General features: G+C 29.8%; 1 protein-coding gene and 1 pseudogene across 1 annotated transcript; both read left to right on the top strand.

Annotated features, from left to right (window-relative positions):
- Positions 1–1210: 1210 nt before the first annotated feature.
- LOC104751149 (polygalacturonase 1 beta-like protein 3 pseudogene) lies at positions 1211–2839 on the top strand (annotated as a pseudogene).
- Positions 2840–13933: 11094 nt separating this feature from the next.
- Positions 13934–17971, top strand: LOC104722852 (alpha-dioxygenase 1-like). The gene is made up of 10 exons (XM_087506542.1): positions 13934–14296; positions 14595–14858; positions 14996–15145; positions 15243–15376; positions 15968–16184; positions 16338–16483; positions 16568–16795; positions 16898–17100; positions 17203–17446; positions 17559–17971. Exons 1-10 carry the CDS (start codon positions 14189–14191, stop codon positions 17782–17784), a joined length of 1920 nt encoding a protein of 639 aa, XP_087362668.1. The 5' UTR covers positions 13934–14188; the 3' UTR covers positions 17785–17971.
- The last annotated feature ends 6624 nt before the right edge of the window (positions 17972–24595 follow it).

Below are 24595 nucleotides of genomic sequence, written 5' to 3'. Positions count from 1 at the left end.
CCTTCTCTCTCTCGTATCAGAATCGAATCGAATGGTAAACGAGTTCTAATCTCCTTAATTCACTGAAATCGAAAGCCAAATCCCTTTCTTATCTAATAGATAGCTCAATCGACCCCTAAACCTTTGTAAAACATCCAATGTGCTAAGCTTTCTTCGATCTAAATCCAATTGAATTTCTAAATTTACAAATCAAAAACAAATTCAACCAAAAGCTACTTTAATGTGAAGTAACGCACCTGCATTTTGAAGAACAACTTGATTAAACTTGAGTTGGTGAAGAACGACAGCAGTAGGAGCTCTGACAACGGAAGAATCGCCGGCGGCTGGGTTGAGAGGTTAGTAACCAGGTCGGTTTCTTGAATTGAAAGAGCAGCTGGGTTTATTTTTTTATTTAAAAAAATTAATTTAAATCAATGAAACTAGAAGGCTAAAATCATCTCACCACCTCTTATTAAAAAAGGTAAGGGTATGAAGAATAGAGAAGGAGATAGGAGATTTGTCAAAAAAATTTAGGGACTTCTGAGATTATCCCTCAACACTCTCGTTGGACATAAAATTAAAATCTATCTTGCACCTTTTTTTTTAATAATAAAAAAATATATTTAATGTCATTAGCTATGTATTTAAAAGTAAATAGCCTCTTTCTAAGTAATTCTACAACAATTAATATTGTGAAAGTACAGTTTCTTGTTTTTGTTCTTAATAGCACAAAAATAAATTATCCTAACCATAAATAGTAGTCGTGGACGTTTTGACTCTAATCCTCTGAGCTACAAGCCCCACCCATCTCGAGATTTAGGTTGTCATTTTCTAAATCGTTTTGTGTTACCTAAATTTATACTAATCGAGTTGTTCAAATCGAATTATTCAGTATTAGGCAGAATAGACAGGAATCTAAATTGGAAAATTGATATTTTCATACCCCAGCTAAGGGGGTATGTTGAATTCCTACTCCAATTTTGACATTAAGCAAATCCATATATTATGTTCAATAATATTCAAATTCACGACACCAACTTATGAAACTGTGTTGAATCATACACAAGTCGTCAACGACTGCTTACGTGGAAGCCACGTAAGAAACAACGTCGTTTTGAGAAACAAAAGAAATGACTTGTTTTGGCTAAAACGACGTCGTTTCTATCTTCTTCTTCTTCTTTTCTTTCTTTCCTGAATCGAGTGTTAAATTAATTAGCGTGGTTTTTTGTTGGCAATGCAGGTTGTTATCGTCGGAGGACGTTTAATCGGCGGCGGTTTCTCGGCGGAGCAGAATCCATTCACACCTAAAGCATCTATAGTCAGTTACTGGAACAAAGAGATCCGTAGCGAATCTCCCAGATCGGAGTTTTTAATCTTCAAAACCTCGTCACTCAACGCCATCGACTCAGCCACTTTCTCCAAACTCGCCGCCACCAACTCGCTCCCGACTCGGTTTCCCGATTTCTGCTCTGGCGCTAACATCTTCTGTTTTCCCGATTTAGGAACAGTCTCGAGAAACACGACGAAGGCGTCAAGTTCTCCACTTACGACCAAAAGAACTTCACTAACTACAGCAGCGGTCGTCCCAAAGGAGATGACTCATTCAAGAACAACTCCAAAGACGGAAACGTCGTAACAAACTCGTTTCGGAGATACAGCCATAACAGCGCAGCACACGACGATAAGTTCACCGTCTACGGGGAAAGCAGCAACGTCATCGACCAAGGATTCAACGTCGTCAACATTGTTATGTTCTCTCAAATGAGAAAACCCCTAAATTATGAAAACCTCAAGAGTCGAGATTTACCAATGAAACGTGATTCGGGAAAGAAAGAAAAGAGGAAGAAGAAGATAGAAACGACGTCGTTTTAGCCAAAACAAGCCCTTTCTTTTGTTTCTCAAAACGACGTCGTTTCTTACGTGGCTTCCACGTAAGCAGCCGTTAACGGCTTGTGTATGATTCAACACAGTTTCACAAGTTGGTGTCGTGAATTTGAATATTATTGAACATAATGTATGGTTTTGCTCAATGTCAAAGTTGGGGTAGGAATTCAACATACCCTTTTAACTGGGGTATGAAAATACCGATTTTCCATCAAAATTTGGTTCGGGTTACTTAGGAAATCCGTTTGTTTGGATTGGTTATTTACTAACATTTATGTTTTGAAATTGTACACCAAAACTTTTCTAATTCATTTTTTTTTTAAGTTACTAGGTTTTGAATTCACGCTACGCGTTGGTTTATTTGATATATTTTAATAAAAATTATATATGATTGATGACAGTTAAGAAATATTAGCTTATATAAAATTTTAAATTACAATTGATTGATGAAAATTTTACTTTCAAAAAACTAAAAATCAAATCTGATCAAAAGAATCATGAAATTAATTGAACGTCCAGGCGAGGCGGATCGAACTGGTGACCTAGCATATCCTAAACCGTTTCTTTGACCATCAGACAAACAAAACATTTTTATAATCATGAATTAATATTTTTTCTCATATTTAATTGGCCACCACCATCTATGTCTTCGTGATTTATTTTTCACTGTTTTCTTACTCTTCATTCTTTCTCATCATTTTTATTGTCAAATTTTTATGATAAATTTCATCGTTATTTTTACCGTCCGGTTTTTCATTATACTCTTCTTCTTCCTCTTCCTCATCAGCTTCCTCACATTCTTCCATTATAACCTCTTTTTTAGACTACCACACAACTTGTTAACCCATCAATCACATTCTTCCATTATAACCTTTTTTTTTAGACTACCACACAACTTGTTAACCCATCAAACTCTAATACCAAAATCATTGCCTCTTGTCTCGTAAAATTTGTGCAGTTTTACGGACCAGCTTAGTCACTACATGCACCCAATTATTGATACTTTCACCTGTATACTTACTCGGTTTTATATCCACACATATTGAAACTTTTCAAACCAAAATCCTTAATACTACAAAATTGTAAATTACTTGTACAGAGTAATATGAACACATGTATAGCTGATAAAACATGTGTGCTTGTCATCGATTCTTCTTCTTTAACCTCATAAATTAACTCAAACAACATCAAATCAAGATCTTACGATGTCAATCCTTCTTCCTTTGACCCAAAAGATAATTTTACAGAAACAATATCAAATCATCTATAAAGTCATACATAAGAACATGTTTTAAATTTTTGAGAGTTAAATATTAATAATACTTAAACTTCTTATAGAGTTAAATATTTATAATATTTTAAACTTTTTATGGAGGTATTTATAATATTTTTAAACATCCTATAAAGTTTAAATATTTATAATATTTTTTTAAAATTTTTTATTAATTATAATATTTTAAACTTTTAAAATTTTTAAATTTGGACGAATGATAAATCAAGCTTCCTGCTCATTCATAGTTGGAAGCATATTAGTCTTATTGATAATGGTTCTTGTCATTGTCTAAAATTTTCTAGCCAATGTGGGATGTTGTAAATACACTTATTTATAAGTATTTATAATATAGAAATTTAACATAATTTCAAAAATGTTAAATATTGAGTTGTATGATCTCAATTGGTCGTTTAATATAGAAAATTCTAGAAATTTAAAAAATGTTAATGAATGATATGTCAAATCCCGATTGAATGTTTTTAATATTTTTAATATTTTTAAACATCCCATCAGGTTTAAATATTTATAATATTTGAACTTTTTAAAAATTGTTAGAGTTAAATATTAACAATACTTAAACTTCTTATAGAGTTTAAATATTTATAATATTTTAAACTTTCTTTGGAGGAATTTATAATATTTTTAAACATCCTATAAAGTTTAAATATTTCTAGAAAGTTTAAATATTTATAATATTTGAACTTTTAAAAGTTTCAATAATTATAATAATTTAAACTTTTAAAATTTTTAAATTTGGACGCCTGATAAATCAAGCTTCCTGCTCATTCGTAGTTGGAAGCATATTAGTCTTATTTATAGTGGTTTTCTGTCATTGTCTAAAATTTTCTAGCTAATGTGGGACGTTGTAAATACACTTATTTATAAGTATTTATAATATATAAATTTAACATAATTTCAAAAATGTTAAATATTGAGTTGTCTGATCTCAATTGGTCGTTTAATATAGAAAATTCTACAAATTTAAGAAATGTTAATGAATGACATGTTGAATTCCGATTGAATGTTTTTAATATTTTTAATATTTTTAAACATCCCATAAAGTTTAAATATTTATAATATTTGAACTTTTTAAAAATTGTTAGAGTTAAATATTAACAATACTTAAACTTCTTATAGAGTTTAAATATTTGTAATATTTTAAACTTTCTTTGGAGGTATTTATAATATTTTTAAACATCCTATAAAGTTTAAATATTTCTAGAAAGTTTAAATATTTATAATATTTGAACTTTTAAAAGTTTCAATAATTATAATATTTTAAACTTTTAAAATTTTTAAATTTGGACGCCTGATAAATCAAGCTTCCTGCTCATTCGTAGTTGGAAGCATATTAGTCTTATTTATAATGGTTCTCTGTCATTGTCTAAAATTTTCTAGCTAATGTGGGACGTTGTAAATACACTTATTTATATGTATTTATAATATGAAATTTAACATAATTTCAAAAATGTTAAATATTGAGTTGTCTGATCTCAATTGGTCGTTTAATATAGAAAATTCTAGAAATTTAAAAAATGTTAATTAATGACATGTCGAATCTTGATTGAATGTTTTTAATATTTTTAATATTTTTAAACATCCCATAAAGTTTAAATATTTATAATATTTGAACTTTTTAAAAATTGTTAGAGTTAAATATTAACAATACTTAAACTTCTTATAGAATTTAAATATTTATAATATTTTAAACTTTCTTTGGAGGTATTTATAATATTTTTAAACATCCTATAAAGTTTAAATATTTCTATAAAGTTTAAATATTTATAATATTTGAACTTTTAAAAGTTTCAAAAATTATAATATTTTAAACTTTTAAAATTATTTGGACGCATGATAAATCAAGCTTCATGCTCATTCGTAGTTGGAAGCATATTAGACTTATTTATAATGGTTCTTAGCCGTTGTCTAATTTTTTCTAGCTGATGTGGAAAGTTATAAATACACTTATTTATCAATATTTTAATATAGAAATTTAACATTATTTCAAAAATGTTAAATATTGAGCTGTCTGACCGCGATTGGTCGTTTAAAAAATATCTTAATATAGAAAATTCTGGAAATTTAAAAAATGTTAATTAGTAACATGTCGAATTCCGATTAGATGTTTTAAATCCTAGGTGGACAGCCTTAGGAGCTTATAGCTTCTACTTTTATTAGTATAGACTAGATTTTGAACCCATGACGCGTGGGTTTATTTGATATATTTTGATGAAAATTATATATGACTGATGACGGTAATAAAATATTATCGTATAAAAAAATTATATTAATATTATCATTTCCATTGTCAAAATTTGTGGTAATTTTCATTGTTACTTTTACCGTCTGGTTCTTCGTTATACTCTTTTTCTTCTTCTTCTTCGTCAACTTCTTCACATTCTTCCACTGAAAAACCTTTTTTTAGACTACCACACAACTTGTTAACCCATCAAACTCTAAGAACAAAATTATTTCTTTTCTCATAAAATTTTTGAAATTCATGAAGAGCAGCATAGTCAACACATGCATCCAATTATTGATAATTTTATCCATATACTTATTTGGTTTTAGATCCACACGTTTAGAATCTTCTCCAACCAAAATCCTTACTTTGTTTATAATATTTCAAAAACATAATAAAATATACTAATAATAATTTATTTAATATGAATCATATGATATATAGAAATATGAGTACACTATAAAAACATATTAATTATAAATAAATAATATCAATTATGTTATATCATCAAATAATATCAACTGTATCATATTCTCAAATAACCATAACCGTATATAATCGTAACCGCTTGAACCGGAACCGTATTTAAACGTAACCTTTTGACCGTTTATTAAATAGTTATGGTTAAGGTTAAACAAAATTTCTAACCATAACCAATGGTTAATAAACCATAACCGTGACAACCGTAACCCTGGTCATGCCTATGTATAGCTAATAAAACATGTGTGTTTGTCGGCCATCTTTCTTCTTTAAACCCCAAAACTTGACTTAAACATCAAATTAAGGTCTTGCGATGTCAATCCTTCTTCCTTAGATCCAAAAATAAACAATTAATGAAAAAATATCAACTCATCTATAAAATCATACACAAAAATATGTTGTATAGCTCATAAGAAATAAAAAGCACAAACGTAGATAAATAAGATAATTTATGTTTTACATAAATATTTATAGTATTTTAAACTTTTAAAAGGTTTTCAGATATAATATTTGAACCTTTCAAAAAGTTTTAATATTTTTAATATTTTAAACTTTTTCAAAATTTTAGAATTATAATATTTAATAACTTTTTAAAAGCTAAGAACAAATATTAAAACTTTTAAAAATTTTAAATATTATAATATTTTTTTTTAACTTTTTAAAGATTTAATTTGATCAAATAAAAAACCGGATCAAACCGAATAAAACTTTTAAATTTGGACGCCTGATAAATCAAGCTTTCCTGCTCATTCGTTGTTGGAATGAGCAGGAAAGCTTGATTTAATATTTTAAACTTTTAAAATTTTAAAATTATAATATTTAAAAACTTTTTAAAAGCTAAGAACATTTAAAAGTTTTAATATTTATAATATTTAAACTTTTAAAAATTTTAAATATTATAATATTTTTTTAAAAACTTTTTAAAGTTTTAATTTGATCAAATAAAAAACCGGATCAATCCGAATAAAACTTTTAAACTTGGACGCCTGATAAATCAAGCTTTTCTGCTCATTCGTTGTTGGAAGCATATTAATCTTATTTATACTGGTTCTGAACCATTGTCTAAATCTTTTCTAGCCGATGTGGGGTACTCTACATAGTTCTTTTATTTCCATAAATTTCAAAAAAAAAATTTCAAAAAAATTCTACAAATTTAAAAAATGTTAATGAATGACATGTCAAATCATGATAGGTTCTTTAAAATAAATCTTAATATAGGAAATTCTGGAAATTTAAAAAATTGTTAATTACTGAGATGGCTAATCCCTATTGGGTGTTATTTAGCCGATGTGGAACGTTGTACATATTTTTTTTATTTCTATAGATTTTACTTTTTTTTTCTAAAAAAATCTTAATAATATAGATTGCTACTATATTTCCATAAATGTTAATTAGTGAAATATCTAATTCTTATTGGTTGTTTTAAATCCTCTATGGACACCTTTAGGAGTTTATAGCTTCAACTTTTTATTAGTATAGATATAATATTTTAAAATTTTTATGGAGGTTAAGTAATTGTAATATTTTAAAATATTCTATGAAGTTTAAATATTTTTAATATTTGAATCTTTTAAAAGTTTCAATATTTATAATATATTAAACTTTATAAATTATAGTTCTCTTAAAACCATTTAAAAGCTAAGAAATTTTTAAAATTTATAAATTATAATATTTTGAAACCTTTTTAAAGCTAAAAATTTTAAAAGTTTCAATATTTATAAAATTTTAAACTTTTAAAAGGTTTTGAAATATAATATTTGAACCTTTTATAAGTTTCAATATTTATAATATGTTAAAATATTAAAATTTATAAATTATAGTATTTAAAATCTTTTAAAAGCTAAGAACTTTTGAAAGTTTCAATATTTTATAATATTTAAACTTTTAAAATTTTTAAATATTATAATATTTTTTGAAACCTTTTAAAGTTTTAATTTGATCAAATAAAAAACTGGATCAAACCGAATAAATCTTCTAAACTTGGACGCCTGATAAATCAAGTTTTCCTGCTCATTCATTGTTGGAAGCATATTAATCTTATTTATATTTGTTCTGAACCATTGTCTAAATGAAACGACCGACCCTTTTTAAAAAAAAATAATAAATAATAAATATAATATAATAAAATAAACTACAACTAGTGGTCCCATACCCACTAGCCACCTAACCACAAACACATTCAACAGCGGAAATAACCAACCAATATTCAATAATAATCCAATAATAAAATATAACCATATTCCAACATAATCAATATCCAAAACAACAGGAATCATAGAACCAGCAACCTAGCAATGTTCTAATGATTCAACTCTAGCAACCTAGCAATGCCAGACAACATAAAACCGAGTCTCTAGAACATCCTCCTCTTCATTGCCTTGATTCCACGATCACACTTTGCCTTTACCTGCACCACAAACACATATTGCAATGCATGAGTATTTTATAAACACTCAGTAAGGCAATCCTCCCATCTACTGGGCTATACACACAAGCAATAGAGACATCTCTAACCATCAAACAACATTCAACAATCAACAATAACAAACCAGGACTCTGCATCGACCGATACCAACATGCATCGACCGACACCAGGTGGAGGTTGCGTCGACTGACGCAAGATCTGCGTCGACCGATGCAATGTTAACTTGCATCGACCGATGCAAGATATGCATCGACCGACGCATGCTCGACATAACACGAAAACCCTAGAGTTTACGCGTCATCCTCACATCTGCATCGACCGACGCACAAAGTGCATCGACCGATGCAATGCCGAGCATCGTTTTCCTCCGAAGCTTCTCGCCGGATCTTCGTTCCTGCAACCACGAAAACTCGATCCCAAGCCACAAGAAAGCTTCCCAACGTCCCAACTAACAATCTAACCAGCCTAACAACACATAACAAGCAAATCAGAGAGATCTCTAGCTTAGATAAGCCATGGTCATGCACTTACCTTTGCCACAGAAGAATCTGAACCTCTAGCAAGCAAGAACAAGCCTCTAGGAAGCTCCTACAACGATCCCAGCTACAGATCTTGTAACATCCGCGAACCAATTTTTAAGGTTTTGGTGTGGGTGTCGATCGACACCCTTAGTGTATCGATCGACACCATGTTTTCTGGTTTGGTCCGGTTCGTTTTAATTGCTGTTTGGTTCGGTTTGGTTCAAGGAAAATCCCTAAATCGTGTTATAAGTGGAGAAACGACAAATTAAGGTTTTTAGGGTGTCTTGTCGCCGTTTTCAGAGATAGAGAGAGAGGAGAGAGCTTATTGTGGTGTGAAGGAGATTAAAGGAGAAAGATCAGAATCGTTAGGGTTTGGGAGGAAACAGTTTCGGCATATCAACTCGTTCTCAAAGGTAATGAAATTTGGCAGGTTTATTTCCAAGTCTTTCATCGTCATTCGTCTTTTTACAGAAGTAGATTTGGATTTAAACTCGATGAGTTATTGGCAGTTTCGTGAGACACGTTTTCTCAGACGCGAGTTGGGACCATCGGAGATTGTAACTGAGATCGTGGTCTCGTGTGGTGCCTGATCGTGCTGAAATTTTGTGGGAAGCTTCGTGACGTCTAGGGGTAGCTTTTCACCAGAGCGATTTGATAGTTAACGGTTGGTTTTAATTTTAGGGTTTCGTCTTTGAGACTGTTCTTTTCTGATGTTTCTGTCCAGTTTTGTTATAAGTCGTTTTTGGTTGTGTGGCTTGTTGTAGGGCGTTTCTGGGCTGTTTCAGACGTTAGGAGGGTCTCAACTGGTTGTATTGGTTGTTATAATCAGTTGATAAGGTGAGTGCATGACCATGGCTTATCTAAGCCTGAGAATCCTTTGTTGTTCTTGCTTGATTGGTGGTGCTTTGTGGTGTTGTTCTTGCTTGATTGGTTGTGTTAGTGGTGTTGTTCTTGCTTGTGGTGGTTGTGTTATGGTTCTTATAGGTTCCTGAAGGTTTTGGGTGAGGTTGGAACGGATTGGAGATGATTGGAAACGGAGGTTCGTCGTTCGGATTCGTGCAGTTCGCGTCTGCGAAGGGAGTGTCGATCGACACCAGTTAGGTGTCGGTCGACATGATGTTTGGTCAGTGTCGATCGACACCTCTCTGGTGTCGGTCGACACCAAGTTGCTTGTTTCGTGATTTTTCCTGGTTTGTTGTGTTTGGTTGTCATTTGTTAAGCATTGGAATCTCAGTTGCTTGTGTGTATAGCCCAGTAGATGGGAGGATTGCCTCACTAAGTATTTGTGATAATACTTACGCATCTCAATTGTTGTTTGTGGTGTGCAGGTTTGTGACGTGGAATCATGGCAATGAGGAGGAGGATGATCTAGGGTCTCGTTTGTGTGTTATTGGATTTGTTGGTTATGTTGTTGGAACCTTGGTTAGTGTTATGTTAGGTTGCCGGATAGAATGGTTAGGAATGTTATTGTATTGATGATGTTGTTGGTTTTGTATTATTGTTATGTTTCCGCTGTGCTTAATGTTATTGCTGGTTTAATGTTGAGTTGTGATTTAGGTTGGTTAATTAAGTAGTATGGGATGCTTAATTATACATTGTATTTAATTGTTAAAAAAAAAAAAGGGGGTCGGGTTGTTTCAGATCTCACCAAGAAATGTCACCAACCTCCAAGAATCTCCCAAAAACGCTCAAGAACTCTCACAAAGCTTTTTCTCTCTTTCTTTTTCTCAAAAACGGCCACACCACCACGAATGAGACAAAACTCGCATCTAAGGGTTTTCCTTAACCCCAAAACGCAGCGTTTGACTTAAGTCAAAACGCACAGAATTGAACATGCATCGACCGATGCACCATCTGCATCGACCGATGCAACTCCCAAACCGGGATTCTGGTTCACGGATGTTACACTAAATAATTTTTAGTCAATATGGGATGTTGTATATAGTTCTTTTATTTCCATAAATCTAAAATTCTGGAAACTTAGAAAATGTTAATAAATGATATGTCAAATCCTAATAGGTTCTTTAAAATAATTCTTAATATAGAAAATTTTGGAAATTTAAAAAATTGTTAATTACTGAGATTGCTAATCTCTATTGGTTGTTTAAAATCCTATATGGACACCTTAAAAAGCTTATAGTTCATACTTCTATTTAGTATAGATTTATAAGGCAAAACCCAATAACAATAATCAACTTAACAAAATTAAAAAGGCCAAACCTAATAAAACTATGAGCCCAAACCAAGCGGCAACGGCAACGGCAACGATGCCCTAAAAGCACATGAACTTGTAGTTCTGATTTAAAATTAAACAAATATAGCACATGAACTATATAAATTTGACGACTGTATGAGCCGCCAAACCTATATATATAGTGGACATTAATATAAATGGAATAAATGTAAAGTAAGATATCATATTGCTTTTTGGCATGAAAAAAGTAATAGTAAATAATCTATATAACTTGTTTTTTGGTGAATCAATATAACTTGTTTGAAAACAAAGTAACATCTTATTAACATTCAAACTAGTGTGTAGCATCAGGATTTAGAGGTTCATAGGATTTGGATGAAGGCAAAGCGTGTAAGAATTAGTGTAACATCATGATTAGGTTAATATGATTTGAATTAGGAAAAGTCGTGTAAGAGGTTGGTTACCATGACTCGTCTTGTTCTGCTTTTTATGGGATCGCTTGTTCAGCATCCTCCTTGGCCTTTTATAGAATTCTTGATGTACCAAACCACTACTCTCTGTATTTCTTTGTCTAACAAACTATGATTGTACCACCATTCTTATTTTGGTGAAGTTTTCTGTTTTTTGTTTTCTCTTCTTTTTTGTTCTTCTTTTCTGATGTGTTCTTTCTTCTAGTTGATTTGATCGTGCTTATCCTATAAATTTAGAAAAGGTTGAACTTTTGAAAGGAATCTATAGTAACAGTATGGGTACAAGAAATCACACACATCATAAAGCACTTTCACCCATTCCTTCCTTGATGTTGTTTCTAGTCACCCCCTAGCACCGTAACCCGTGGATGATTTTTTTTTTATTACAGTTTTTCATATTAGTCGAATGAAGATGCGTAAATAGCTGAAACGAACGTGTGTTTCTCACTCATGCAAATAAAATACAACGTGTGTTCTTACAAATGAACTCAAATAGATAAGTCATTACAACTTAATCTGAAGAAGCGAGTTTAACTCAAAAAGGGTACCAGACATTTTATTTGAAGACCTTAGTTACCTTCAAGATATTAACAAACATCTAAATAATTGTCATTTGCTGATACTATCTAATTTTTAGCTTATCTTTGCTCGAACAAAAAAAACGAATAAATACTTGCAAAAAGTATTACATTTATTTTCAATTATCCATTAAAAATGAAATTAATAGAGTAAGGTCGCAAATCAAAGTATGCAAGATAAATCAATATATATAGTAGTATGATATGGAGTACAATGTCAACTTAGGGCAGCTCATATATACAAGACAGATTTCCTACAAATTGTAATTATTATTTGTCTTTTTATTGGATTAATTCCAGTTACAACGTATATTATTTTTAAAATGAATCAAATCCAGTTACAACGTATATTATTTTTAAAATGGATCAAATCTACCACGTATAATTTGGTTTCCATTCATAAAACTCTATTATTTAAAACGAAATATCATAATTGAACATTATCTCATATATCTATGTCATATTAGGAGCTGGAACCGAATAATCTTGAAGTATAGGCGAGAAATTATTTTTCAGGTATGTGGCCAGTTTAGCATTACCCTTTCGTTTTGGCACCCCTTCATGGCTTCATCTGATTTTGAAGTTTTCTTAGATATAATATTTAAATAGACGCCATACTTGTCGATAAAATATTGATCGAAAAACACACACACAAAAAGAATTAACCCTAGTCGAAGAGTTTACTTGTATGACTTTTGTTATTATGAAATCAATAAATCATAAACTTCTAAATTTGGAATTCTCAACCTGTTAAGTCGTTCAACTTAAGCAACCCAAAATAGATATTCATTTTTTTTTTGTCAACTAATCTTTGTGACGTTGAAATGTATAAATTTTACATTTTATACTATTAATTTTGAGTAGCATGCACGGATATTAGCAAGAATGGTATTGTTTTAACATTTAATTCAAGACATTTTGACATTTGGTTCGTCTATATATATTATAAAAACAAACGTGTACATATCTGATGAGAATCAAAGATTCGGACGTTTTCTTATCTATTTTCTCTACGGAAAAATAAAATAATAAATAATATATCCCAACACCTACCGGCATGATCATGATGGGTGTATAAAAATTATTTTAATGGATCATTATTTTGAATGGCAACCTTTTAATTAAACTTTGATTTTGTTTAGCTAAATATACTATACCCAACTAAGAACAGTATGAGTTAATAAAATGAACCGACACAAAAAATAAAGAAGAATGCTACGAGCCTAGTCGAGCTAGGTCCAACAGTGATATGGGACTAGGGTTATTCTTGTTTACGGTTAAAGGACCGGTTTATATTATATTTTGACTCTAGTTCACAACAATGTAGTTGATAGATTCTGCAAGTCCATTTCAACTCTATTACTAGAACGATATTGTTAGTTTTGGATCAACCGATCAAGTGACCACTATATCGTACATATTTGTATTAAGTCCATGCTGTGAGTTTTCGTATTAAGGCCTCTACAATTTGCATTCGCCCCTCCTCTCGAGCACCTATTATGAGGAGAATTTCAAAAACGTCATCACTTCGTCTAACTCCATTTGCTCATGTGCTTAATTATGTTGAGTGGATGGGCTGTGCGCCTGTGTTTTCTGACTTATGCTTCCAAATTTTTACTTTTCTTTTTGGTCATGGAACCATTTTAGGTTTATAATCTGGACTGTAAAGTCTGTAATCCTAAACTCTATTCATTTTTAATAAAATATTTACTTTTTTAGCAAAGAAAACATCGCACATGTTTTTTTTGGGTTCTTTCCCCCCAAAAGAATGTTCCACAACTTATTTGAGTTCAAGTTAACTTACATTTTAGATGACCATTATCTAATTTCCCAGTGTAAAACTCTCAAAACTATGGCATATATAAATTACAATGATACAAAGTTAATGAGTCACATTATTAAAATCATAATAACAATAAAATAATGATGATAAGACAAAGAATACAGTAGGACAAAAAAATAAACTTAATTTGATTTTTAATTAGTGTATGCATTTGAATATTCTTCTGTCTCATGGTTTATGCTTATAAATAGACAATTGATCAACACCAAGGATGAAAGTTATCACTTCTCTAATCTCTTCTGTTTTGCTTTAAATTCTTACAACTCTATTTAAACATTTCTCTTGTTACGTTTTAAAGGATGAAAATAATCATTTCTCTAATCTCTTCTATTTTGCTTAAATTTATCCACGAAGACTTCCGTGAGATTTATTCAAGAATGTCCCTCCTCGATCGTTTCCTACTTCTTGTAAGCTGTAACTCAACTTTAACATATACTGCACGTAGAATCACATCAACACACACAAAAAATATGGAACTGAATGAATTTAAATTGTTATGAATATTTCTTTTAATTATCACGCAAAATTATTATTACTATTATTATTATTTTTTTGTTGTTGCTTTCGGTAATTCGAGGTTTTTGATATATGTAAGATAATCTCACGATTATTTCCTAGTGACACATTAAGTTTGGATGGTTTACACATATAAGTATTTTTTGAAGTATTGTGAAAAATTGTTGATGCGATGTTTACATGGTGAAGATCGTGCATGGAGTGGATAAGATGGTTCCATGGCACAAGCTTCCGGTGTTCTTGGGTTTAGCCTATCTTGAAATACGTAGGCATCTTCACCAAGAATACAATCTTCTCAACGTCGGTCAAACTCCGGTTGGAACCCGGTTTGATCCTGCTAATTATCCGTACCGTACTGCTGACGGAAAATTCAATGATCCGTTTAATGAAGGCGTCGGCAGTCAAAATAGCTTCTTCGGAAGAAATTGTCCTCCGGTCGATCAGAAAACAAAGGTAAACTTTGACTTACATGTTTATATGTGTACAGCAAAAAGATGGTTTTGACGTTATACTACTTTTATTAATTTGATTAGTAGTAAATAGTAATATAAAAAAGGATATTGTTTTGAGATTTTTTTTTTTTTTTGAAGTTATTGAGGCCAGATCCTATGGTGGTGGCGACAAAACTATTAGAAAGGAGAAAGTTTGTCGACACAGGAAAACAGTTCAATATGATTGCAGCTTCTTGGATTCAATTTATGATCCATGATTGGATTGATCATCTTGAAGATACTCACCAGGTTCGTGAATTATTATTCAATTTGATCCCATTTACATACTTAATTATATAACGAAACAATTAAATTGGTTGGTTCTGGTTATTTATTGGTAACATAGATCGAGCTTGTGGCTCCAAAAGAAGTAGCGAACCAGTGTCCTTTAAAGTCCTTTAGGTTCTTCAAGACAAAGGAAGTCCCTACCGGTTTCTTCGAAATCAAGACCGGTTCGCAAAATATCCGTACACCTTGGTGGTAATACCACTAATACTTTTCTAACACAATTTATATAAATTATGAACCCTTTCTTAAAAAAGAACATATAACATATAAAATAAATCATTAAATCTTACATATACGATTCATTTTTTTCTGCTACATGCCCATGCATTTTTTGGGCTCCGTTTAGACTTTAGATTGAAAAGTTCAATTAATTTTGGGGAATTACTTGGTTTAGAAAATTGAATGGACATTTTTTTGGGTTTCGGTTGGTTATAATTACTAAATTTTGACTCATTTTGAATAAAAAATAAACATCCAAATAAAAGTACCTAGTGTTTTGTTTTTTTTTTCTTTCTGTTTGACTTCTTTTGGTTTCAAAAACACACGAACTGTTTATTTCTTAAAAAAATTGGTTTGGTTTCGATTTGATTTCAAATCTGTTTAAGCGACTCGTGGGACTAATTAAACACCCAACCTTAGCATGATACGTATAGACAATTAGACATATATGGACGTAGAGTCGTACGTAGACACATATCCATGCATAGAAACCATACATTATTCCCATAATACTATGATGACTATATAGTATATATATAATTCAAAGAATAATACATAAATTAGGGATTCGAGCGTCCTCTACGGAAGCAACTCAAAAACAATGGAGAGAGTAAGAACTTACAAAGATGGTAAACTTAAGATATCGGAGGACACCGGTCTCCTTCTCCATGATGAAGACGGTTTAACCATCTCTGGTGACATTCGTAACAGTTGGGTCGGCCTCTCTGCCTTGCAAGCTCTTTTCATCAAAGAACACAACGCCGTATGCGACGCCCTCAAGGTTCAGTATCTGTATTTTTTTTCTTCTTTTCTAAAATGTAAATTACGACTTTTTCACACTTATTAGTTATTACAATTTTTTCATACGGATTCTGAGATTCAGAACAGATTATATAAAAATCAATTCAATTTTAAACTCTATTCAATATTATAGGATGAGGATAGTGACTTGGAAGACGAAGATTTGTACCGCTACGCGAGGCTAGTAACCTCAGCAGTGATAGCCAAGATTCACACCATAGATTGGACAACCCAGCTTCTCAAAACCGACACTTTACTAGCTGGAATGCGAGCGAATTGGTGAATAGCACATTTTTTCGATCGACAAACTCGTTGTTACACATGTTGCAATCTAACAGTTTTAATATTAATGTGAATTTTTAGGTACGGACTACTAGGAAAGAAGTTTAAAGATTCTTTCGGACATGCTGGCAGTTCGATCTTGGGAGGTCTCGTGGGTATGAAAAAACCGCAAAATCATGGTGTCCCATATTCTTTAACCGAGGAGTTCACTAGCGTGTACCGAATGCACTCTCTCTTACCTGATCAACTCCAGATGCGTGACATTGATGTTGTACCGGGAACTAATAAATCACTACCGTTGATGGAAGAGTATAACTCTACCTCTGATCGCTCTATATATATCTCCCTTATTTTGAAACTTGCAAATCAAAGATTCTAAGAGATTTAGGTTTTTTTTTCCTTTGGATTCAGGATTTATATGGAAAATTTGATTGGTCGTAAAGGCGAACAAAACATGTCTCAGATTGGATTCACTAAGCTAATGGTCTCAATGGGTCACCAAGCAAGTGGAGCACTTGAACTGATGAACTATCCAATGTGGTTAAGAGATATAGTTCCCCAAGACCCCAACGGCCAAGAACGTCCAGACCACGTCGACTTAGCTGCTTTAGAGAGTAAGCCAATCTGATCTGAGCCGTTCATTTTTGTGTGTTTTACCATAGTGGTTTTGATAGTGGATTATCACGTGAATAATTTGGGTTGGTCGATTATTTTAGTCTACCGGGACAGGGAGAGGAATGTGGCACGGTACAACGATTTTAGGAGAGCTATGTTTATGATTCCAATAGCCAAGTGGGAAGATCTAACGGATGATGTGGAAGCGATTGAAGTGCTGGATGATGTGTATGGTAGTGATATAGAGGAGCTTGATCTTCTAGTTGGACTTATGGCAGAGAAGAAAATCAAAGGTTTCGCTATCAGTGAGACTGCTTTTTATATTTTCCTCATCATGGCCTCAAGGTATGTTATTTGCCTATTTGGTTGTTTTAAATTTAAAACAAAAATTTATAGGAAAATATGTAGTAGCATAGTAGAGCTTAATCTGATACTATATTTGTTAAACACATGTTAGGCGATTAGAAGCGGACAGATTTTTCACAAGCGAATTCAATGAGAAGATTTATACGAAGAAGGGACTTGAATGGGTGAATACCACAGAGAGTCTCAAGGATGTGTTTGATCGTCATTATCCTGAAATGACCGATAAATGGATGAATTCCGAAAGTGCATTTTCAGTATGGGATTCTCCACCGGTTACTAAAAATCCAATCCCTCTCTATCTCCGAATTCCTTCTTAGATCATTTTAGTGTGATCTATGCTCTTTGAATTCTTTTTTTTAATAATTAGTATATGTTGTTTGTGTGAGCTGTGCCTTATAAGCTATTGATATTATTCATGTATTATATAAATATTCATATAACAATAAGTTGTTTGTAACCCTGTTTTGTTATATAACTAGATTCGGACCCTGCGGGTTATGTTAATAGGCGTATTTAATCATAACTTAATTGAAATCATACCAATTGACATAAAAACAAAAATCAAATATTTTCAACAATGAAACACGATGCAGGAAACTCGAGCTTGAATAAGTGTATAATCTTTTAAAGTATACACAAACAACCTTGATATGTGTACAAAATCTTTTAAATATCCTATTAACCGACCGATTTTGAAAAAGAGAGCGCAAAAGCTATGATAACTCCACCAGGAATGTTGGAAACCCAGTCAACCATATATCAAAAGAACTCAGCCCTTCTGGTTTCCTCATCTTTTGCATCGGGGTAAGTCCCCACAATCTCGGCTTCATGTTTATAGCTTCACTACATATATTTCTCCATCGTCTCGACATAACACTTATCTTCAAAGCATCTTTGAAGGGAAAAATTGATATTATCATGACGAGAAAGTAGTTTGATAACCTCGAATTTTTTTCAAGTGGACTACTCGAATTCATTCTTAATGATTCATGAAAAAGATTTTGTGTGTTTATTTGTTATCTAGAATAAAAAATCTCTTTAGATCGATAACAAATAAACAAACACAATCTTTCACTTGAATCATTAACAATGAACTCAAGTAGCATCATTGACAAAATTTCATTGTTATCACACTACCTCCTTATTCTAATAATATCAAATTTGCCATTTAAAGATGCTTTGAAAACAAGCGTTTTATTGAAACGCTGGAAACACATATGTCGTGAGGCTAAAAACATCTCTTTCAATGAGGCCGAGATCGTGCAGACTTACCTTGATGGTGATGATGAAAAAAACTAAAAGGGCTGACTTTGTTTGATATACGGTTGATTGGGTTTCCAACTTTGCCGGTGGGAGTAATCAAAACTTTCGAGCTCTCTTTCTCTAAAGCGGGCGGTTTCGAAACAGAGACGAAGTCACTGATCGAATTTGCAGCCATCAAAAAAGCAGTACCACATAGACTATATGCGGTGATACCACATAGAGTTGAGGGCTCATTTCTCATTAAACATTTATTTCTTTATAAATTGTTCGAAATGGAAGCAGTTTTCTCTGTTTTTTCTGGCCATTAAGGATAAGAACCTTAAGGATATGTTTTCTCTTTGTTTATTTTTCATCGTGTGTTATGTTTTAAGCTTGTGGATGTGTAATGTTATATAGTGATAAAAGGGGTGCAATATATTATTCCTCTTTTCAGTGATTGACATTTAAAAAGTCTTTTAGTCGCCGGGTCAACAAATCAATCGTGGTCAACATATTAATGGCAATAAATTATATCTATAGATAGATATGATTTTATTTTATAAATATTGTATTATTCTAAATTGTAATTACTATCTAAACTAGATTTTTACCTATTTTTTTTCTTGAAAAGAATAATGTAATTTGTTTAGTAAATCAACTATATACTAGGAGATATCCCGTGCTTTAAGTACGGGTCAACATTTAAAAAAAAAATATATAATATAATAATAAAAGTTATTGTTATATATTTTTCAAAAAGTTATTTTTTTTTGAGAAAATACTTATTTTTAATTGTTCTGTAAATCTATTAGTCTATTTGAATACTAAGTATTTTGAAATATTATAGTATTTTATTTTTGACGTATATTACAGTTTTATATTGTTTGTTTGTTATATTTGCATCATTATTTTGTGAAATATAAAGTAGTAATTTTAATATTATAATTGTGAGCAAATAAAAATTATTAATTATTATTTATATAAATTTAGTTTTACCAACCCACCAGTGTGAAAATTAAAACATACATTTTTTATAGATTGATTAATTTATATTTATTTTTAAAAATTTAAATCACAACATATGCAGAAAAAATTCTGCATTTTATTAATCATAAGTCTTATATAAAAATTCTAAACAATTTGTAAATAAAATAAAATAAAGATGATAGGAGAATCATAATTTGAAAACTTAACAAAATTTTCAAAATTTAGTTATTAAAAATAATTATATTGTATATTTGGATATAAAATCTTAGTTTTAAAAATTATGATTGGTTTATTTAAAAAAAAAATTATTTAGTAATTTCGTCCAAAATTGATTAGAGAGAGAAAATATTTTTTTTAGATTTTTTATATTTGATCTGTGAGTGTTTTTTATTTTATTTTTAATTATTTATATTTATTTAAATTAATTAATTAAGCTTAATTAAAATTTTCTAATGGCAATTGAATGTAATTTTTTACACATTTTAAGGTTAGTTTTATATTTGTACTTCCCAATTAATATAGTAGGATTTGACTAATACTTTTTTAAATATTTTATATGTATTTTTTTTTCAAATATTTTATATGTATATCCGATATGTATGTATATTTTTTAGTGTTCAATTACCATGTTTTAGTTTACTGGTTTAAAATCTATGAGCGATTTTTTTTTTGTACACCATGAAATTTCTTTTCTTTTTTGCAACCAAACACTATTTAGAAAAGAACTCTACGGTTGGTAGTCCAAACCGGAGAGAAAACATTTACAAAGGAAATTGCTGAAATTAAAGATCTAGACGACCGAACAAGACAATCTGGAGATTGTCTGGCAGATGGATTTTCTTGCGGATTGACCATGAGAGATTTTATAGAGTGAGTTCATTAAGAAGTGGATATGTAAAGAAATACACTGTTTTTTTTTAATTTGTAGCTAATTAATAGTATTTTTATTATACATATAAATTTAACTGTTAGTGAAGGACAATTTAGCTTTCTCATTTTCATTGATTCATATATAAATAATCTAACACTTTAGTATAATTAAAAAAGTCTCAAAGACAAAGCAAACTTACATGCAGATCCACTCAAAAAACTCACCATAATTATGAAACCAATATAATTACGTCAGCGTAACTAAAGTCAATAAAATAAATAATCTATCGCAGTAATATTGTATTAGACAAAAAGAGTTATGTTGATTGTTAGCTTATTAGATATATATGATTTTATCCTATAAATATTGTATCATTCTAAATTGTAATTACTATATAAATGCAAAAATCATCATTATAATTTTTAAAAAAATTGTTTAAGTAGGGATCGACTAGTCAAAATCAAATTTTGACTGAATCTTGTTTGTGTGTAATTAATACATCTTCAAAATAAATAACTAAATTCAAGACTGAACACTGAAAAAACTGTAAATTAGGAAAAATATGGAAAGAGATACAGACCTTTACTTAGGAAGTCACAATGAAGAATCACAACGCTATATTTTTTCATCTTTTTAACATTTTCATACACTATATTTTACTTTTAATCTAATTTTGAATACAAATTCTATAATTTCACAGTTTTAAAATAAATCATTAAATTAAATAGAAAACTGTAAGAAACGCGCTTTGTCTTAAATAGAAAATTTCACAGTTTTCAAATTTAATTACCAAAGATTTGTCTCTTTAAAGATTTAATCTTTGGGTAATGAAGCAGACATTACCAATGAATCTTTGACTTACTTTTTTGTTCAAATCTTACTTATAATATCAAATCTTGGTAAAATCACAAATATTTGAAATTAAAAATTTTAAGTAACTACATCAACGAGGTCTTGTTTGAATAACACTAGGTTTTCACCCGCGATACACCGCAAGACTAAATTATAAATTAATATATTTTAAATAATAAATTTTAATTTATTTAGTTTTCAAATTCCCAATTAATTAACTTTTATCTAATTAATTTATAATTTTGTTTAGAATGTTTTTCTTCTTCTTACGTATTATACAAATTATAACCTAATTACATTAAATTTGTTATTAGATAGAATATAAAATTTTAAAACACTTAGTTTTGTTTTCTATAATTAAACAGAGGTATATGCCTATATGGTATGTTAGTGTATATTTTTATTTGTATATAAATTTTTTTTTTGGAATATTAAGAATGTGTTGTAGTATGTGTAATAATTTGTAGTTCATATATTAAATAATAGTTAATTTTCCAAACTATGACTATAAATCTATAGTATATAAAATAAATTAGTAGTCCAAACTCGCCATGCTAGGCGGATCACACAATATGTTCAAAGATTTTTAATCTGCAAAAACTCATCATACGAAACCCGTGAAAGTAAAATATAGTATGTGAGGCTAAAAGTCATTTTTTATCAAATCAGTTTTTCAAATTTTTAAAGAACAATACTTCTTCACTCACCTCCTTATAAAATAAGAAAATAAAATATGTATACATTTACAATTATGTTTGTTACCTTTTAAAACACTTAGTTTTTATATATAAAAAAGAGTCGAATATAAATAGAGTTAATTTGTTTATTAAATTAATTATTTAGTACCATTGACATGCCTGTAAATAAGTGCCAACTTCAGGATTTATTTATAAATGTCTCCAAAAATGTATATATATAGATTACTAGATTTTGATATTTCATGATTTTTGTGGTTACAAACTAAATTTATCAAAATAAAATTATAAAAGTAGATTTTATTTAGCTTAGATCTTGATCATATTTTATCGTATTGATATTATATTTCTCCTATATGTTCATATTTTTAAATACTAACTACTTAGACTTATTATGATGAAAAACAAGTAAATTTCTTAAATACTGAATAGTTCTATTTATTTATTATTATAAAATTAATATATAACTGCAAGGTTTATGTACATTTTACTTATAGAATAATAAGAGCCCATATTAATGAATTAAATATTGCAATTATGATAAATACTGGGAATTTATTAGTATTTTAGAAATCAATTATATTAAACGAGAAGTGAAAACGTCCCACATTCAATCTCAGCAAAATTTTACCATTTTGCCATTAATAAAATTGCCCCTGAACTTAAAATATTTTGCCTCTGGACGTAAATTTACCTATTTTGCATTAAAAATAAATCAAAAATCGGTTTAGAAATAATCTAATTGCATAAAAAGTTATTTGCAAAACTATAATTTGCTAATTTAATCCCTAAATTTCCTGGAAAACACCCTTTTTACAACTATAGTTCTGTTTTATACTACAAATTCTACAGATTTGAGATAATTAATGGGCTTAGATTGTTTATAGATTAATGGGCTTCTGCAGAAAAAAAAAACCCGACGACAATACATCTCCTTACTGGAAACCCTAAAAAGATAGGTCATTTACAACTATAAATACAATGCTATCGTTTTCTTTCACCATAACTCAACAAAGAAAAAGAAAAAAAACTCTATTCTTTTGAATTTATAGTTTTATCGATTTCAATAATTCTTTCATCATGTTCTCAAATTTATATTTGTATTCCGATCTTGATGTTTTTTATGATTCATCGACTGATCCTGTTTATTTTCCTGTTCATATAGTGGTTTCTTGGAAAGCAAGATCCAGTAATCATAACACTTTGGTTGTTGTTGGTTCACCTTACAAAAATGTATAATATGCTTTTTTGGTTGAGGTTTTACGTTTAATTCTTTAATCATGTTCTCAAAAAATTTTATTTGTATTCTGATTTTATATTTTTATGATTAATCGACTGATTCTTTTTATTTTCCTGTTTGTATAGTGGTTTCTTGGAAAGCAAGATCCATAAATCATAAAGCTTTGGTTGTTGTTGGTTCACCTTACAAAAAAGGTATAATATTGTGCTTTTTTTGGTTGAGGTTTTACGTTTAATTATTTAATCATCTTCTCAACATTTTTTATTTGTATTCCGATTTTCTGTTTTTATGATTAATCGACTCATTTTTTTTTTTTTTTTTCGTATAGTGGTTTCTTGGAAAGCAAGTCCATAAATCATAAAACTTTAGTTGTTGTTGGTTCACCTTTCAAAAAGGTATAATAATTTTGCTTTTTAATGAGGTTATAAATTTAATTCTTTTATTATGTTCTCAAAATTATAATAACATTCAAAAAAAAAAAAATCTTCAATCGAATATTTATAATATATTCTTATATTTATCTTCCATCTTTTTAAAGAAATATATTGCATATGGATCTTATATTCTTTTATTTCATGTTCATGTAATAGATAATAATTATTTACATAAGTATCAAGGACCAGATTAATCGATCAATAAATTTGTTTCTAATTAATATCAGGTATTATTTATATAATCGGAATGATTAACGTGTTAAATTTTATTTCTAACATTTAAAATTTCTTTTTCATAAGTTGATTACACTTGGATTGCCACATTTGCAGGAAAACTATGATCTATAATAGCCATGTATATTTTTGGGAATATAGAAACGAAATTGTTTAATGTTTATCTTTAGCTTAAATTTCATGTAGATTATTTAAATAACCATGTTATATGAGAATTGATAATAATTCCATGTTTTAATTATTATTTTTCTTTATAAAAAAAATATTGAACAGGTTAAACCTAAAGAATACTACAATGAAGATGGTCCTGAGGATGATGTTATGATTCTTTCAACGACTACAACAACTAAATTCTCAGATTGGATTATATTCAATACACAAGCTCCTCAAGCCAAAGAAATCGCTTATGCTGAAATTTCAAACCCATCCGTTTGGTATCATAAAGACATGATGTGGAAGATAAGATGTAAGAGAAGACAATTTTTTCACCGTACAATATTCCTATAATATTTGTTTCTTTAATTTAATCTAATTTTTTAATTGTAATATTAAAGCTTATTCAATTTAATAACA

Source organism: Camelina sativa, chromosome 20 (assembly GCF_030686135.1).
Source record: "Camelina sativa cultivar CO46 ecotype springtype chromosome 20, ASM3068613v1".
NCBI classification, from domain to species: Eukaryota; Viridiplantae; Streptophyta; class Magnoliopsida; order Brassicales; family Brassicaceae; genus Camelina; species Camelina sativa.
The sequence above is the reverse complement of the archived record's forward strand: the minus strand, read 5'-3'. Positions and strand labels throughout refer to the sequence as shown.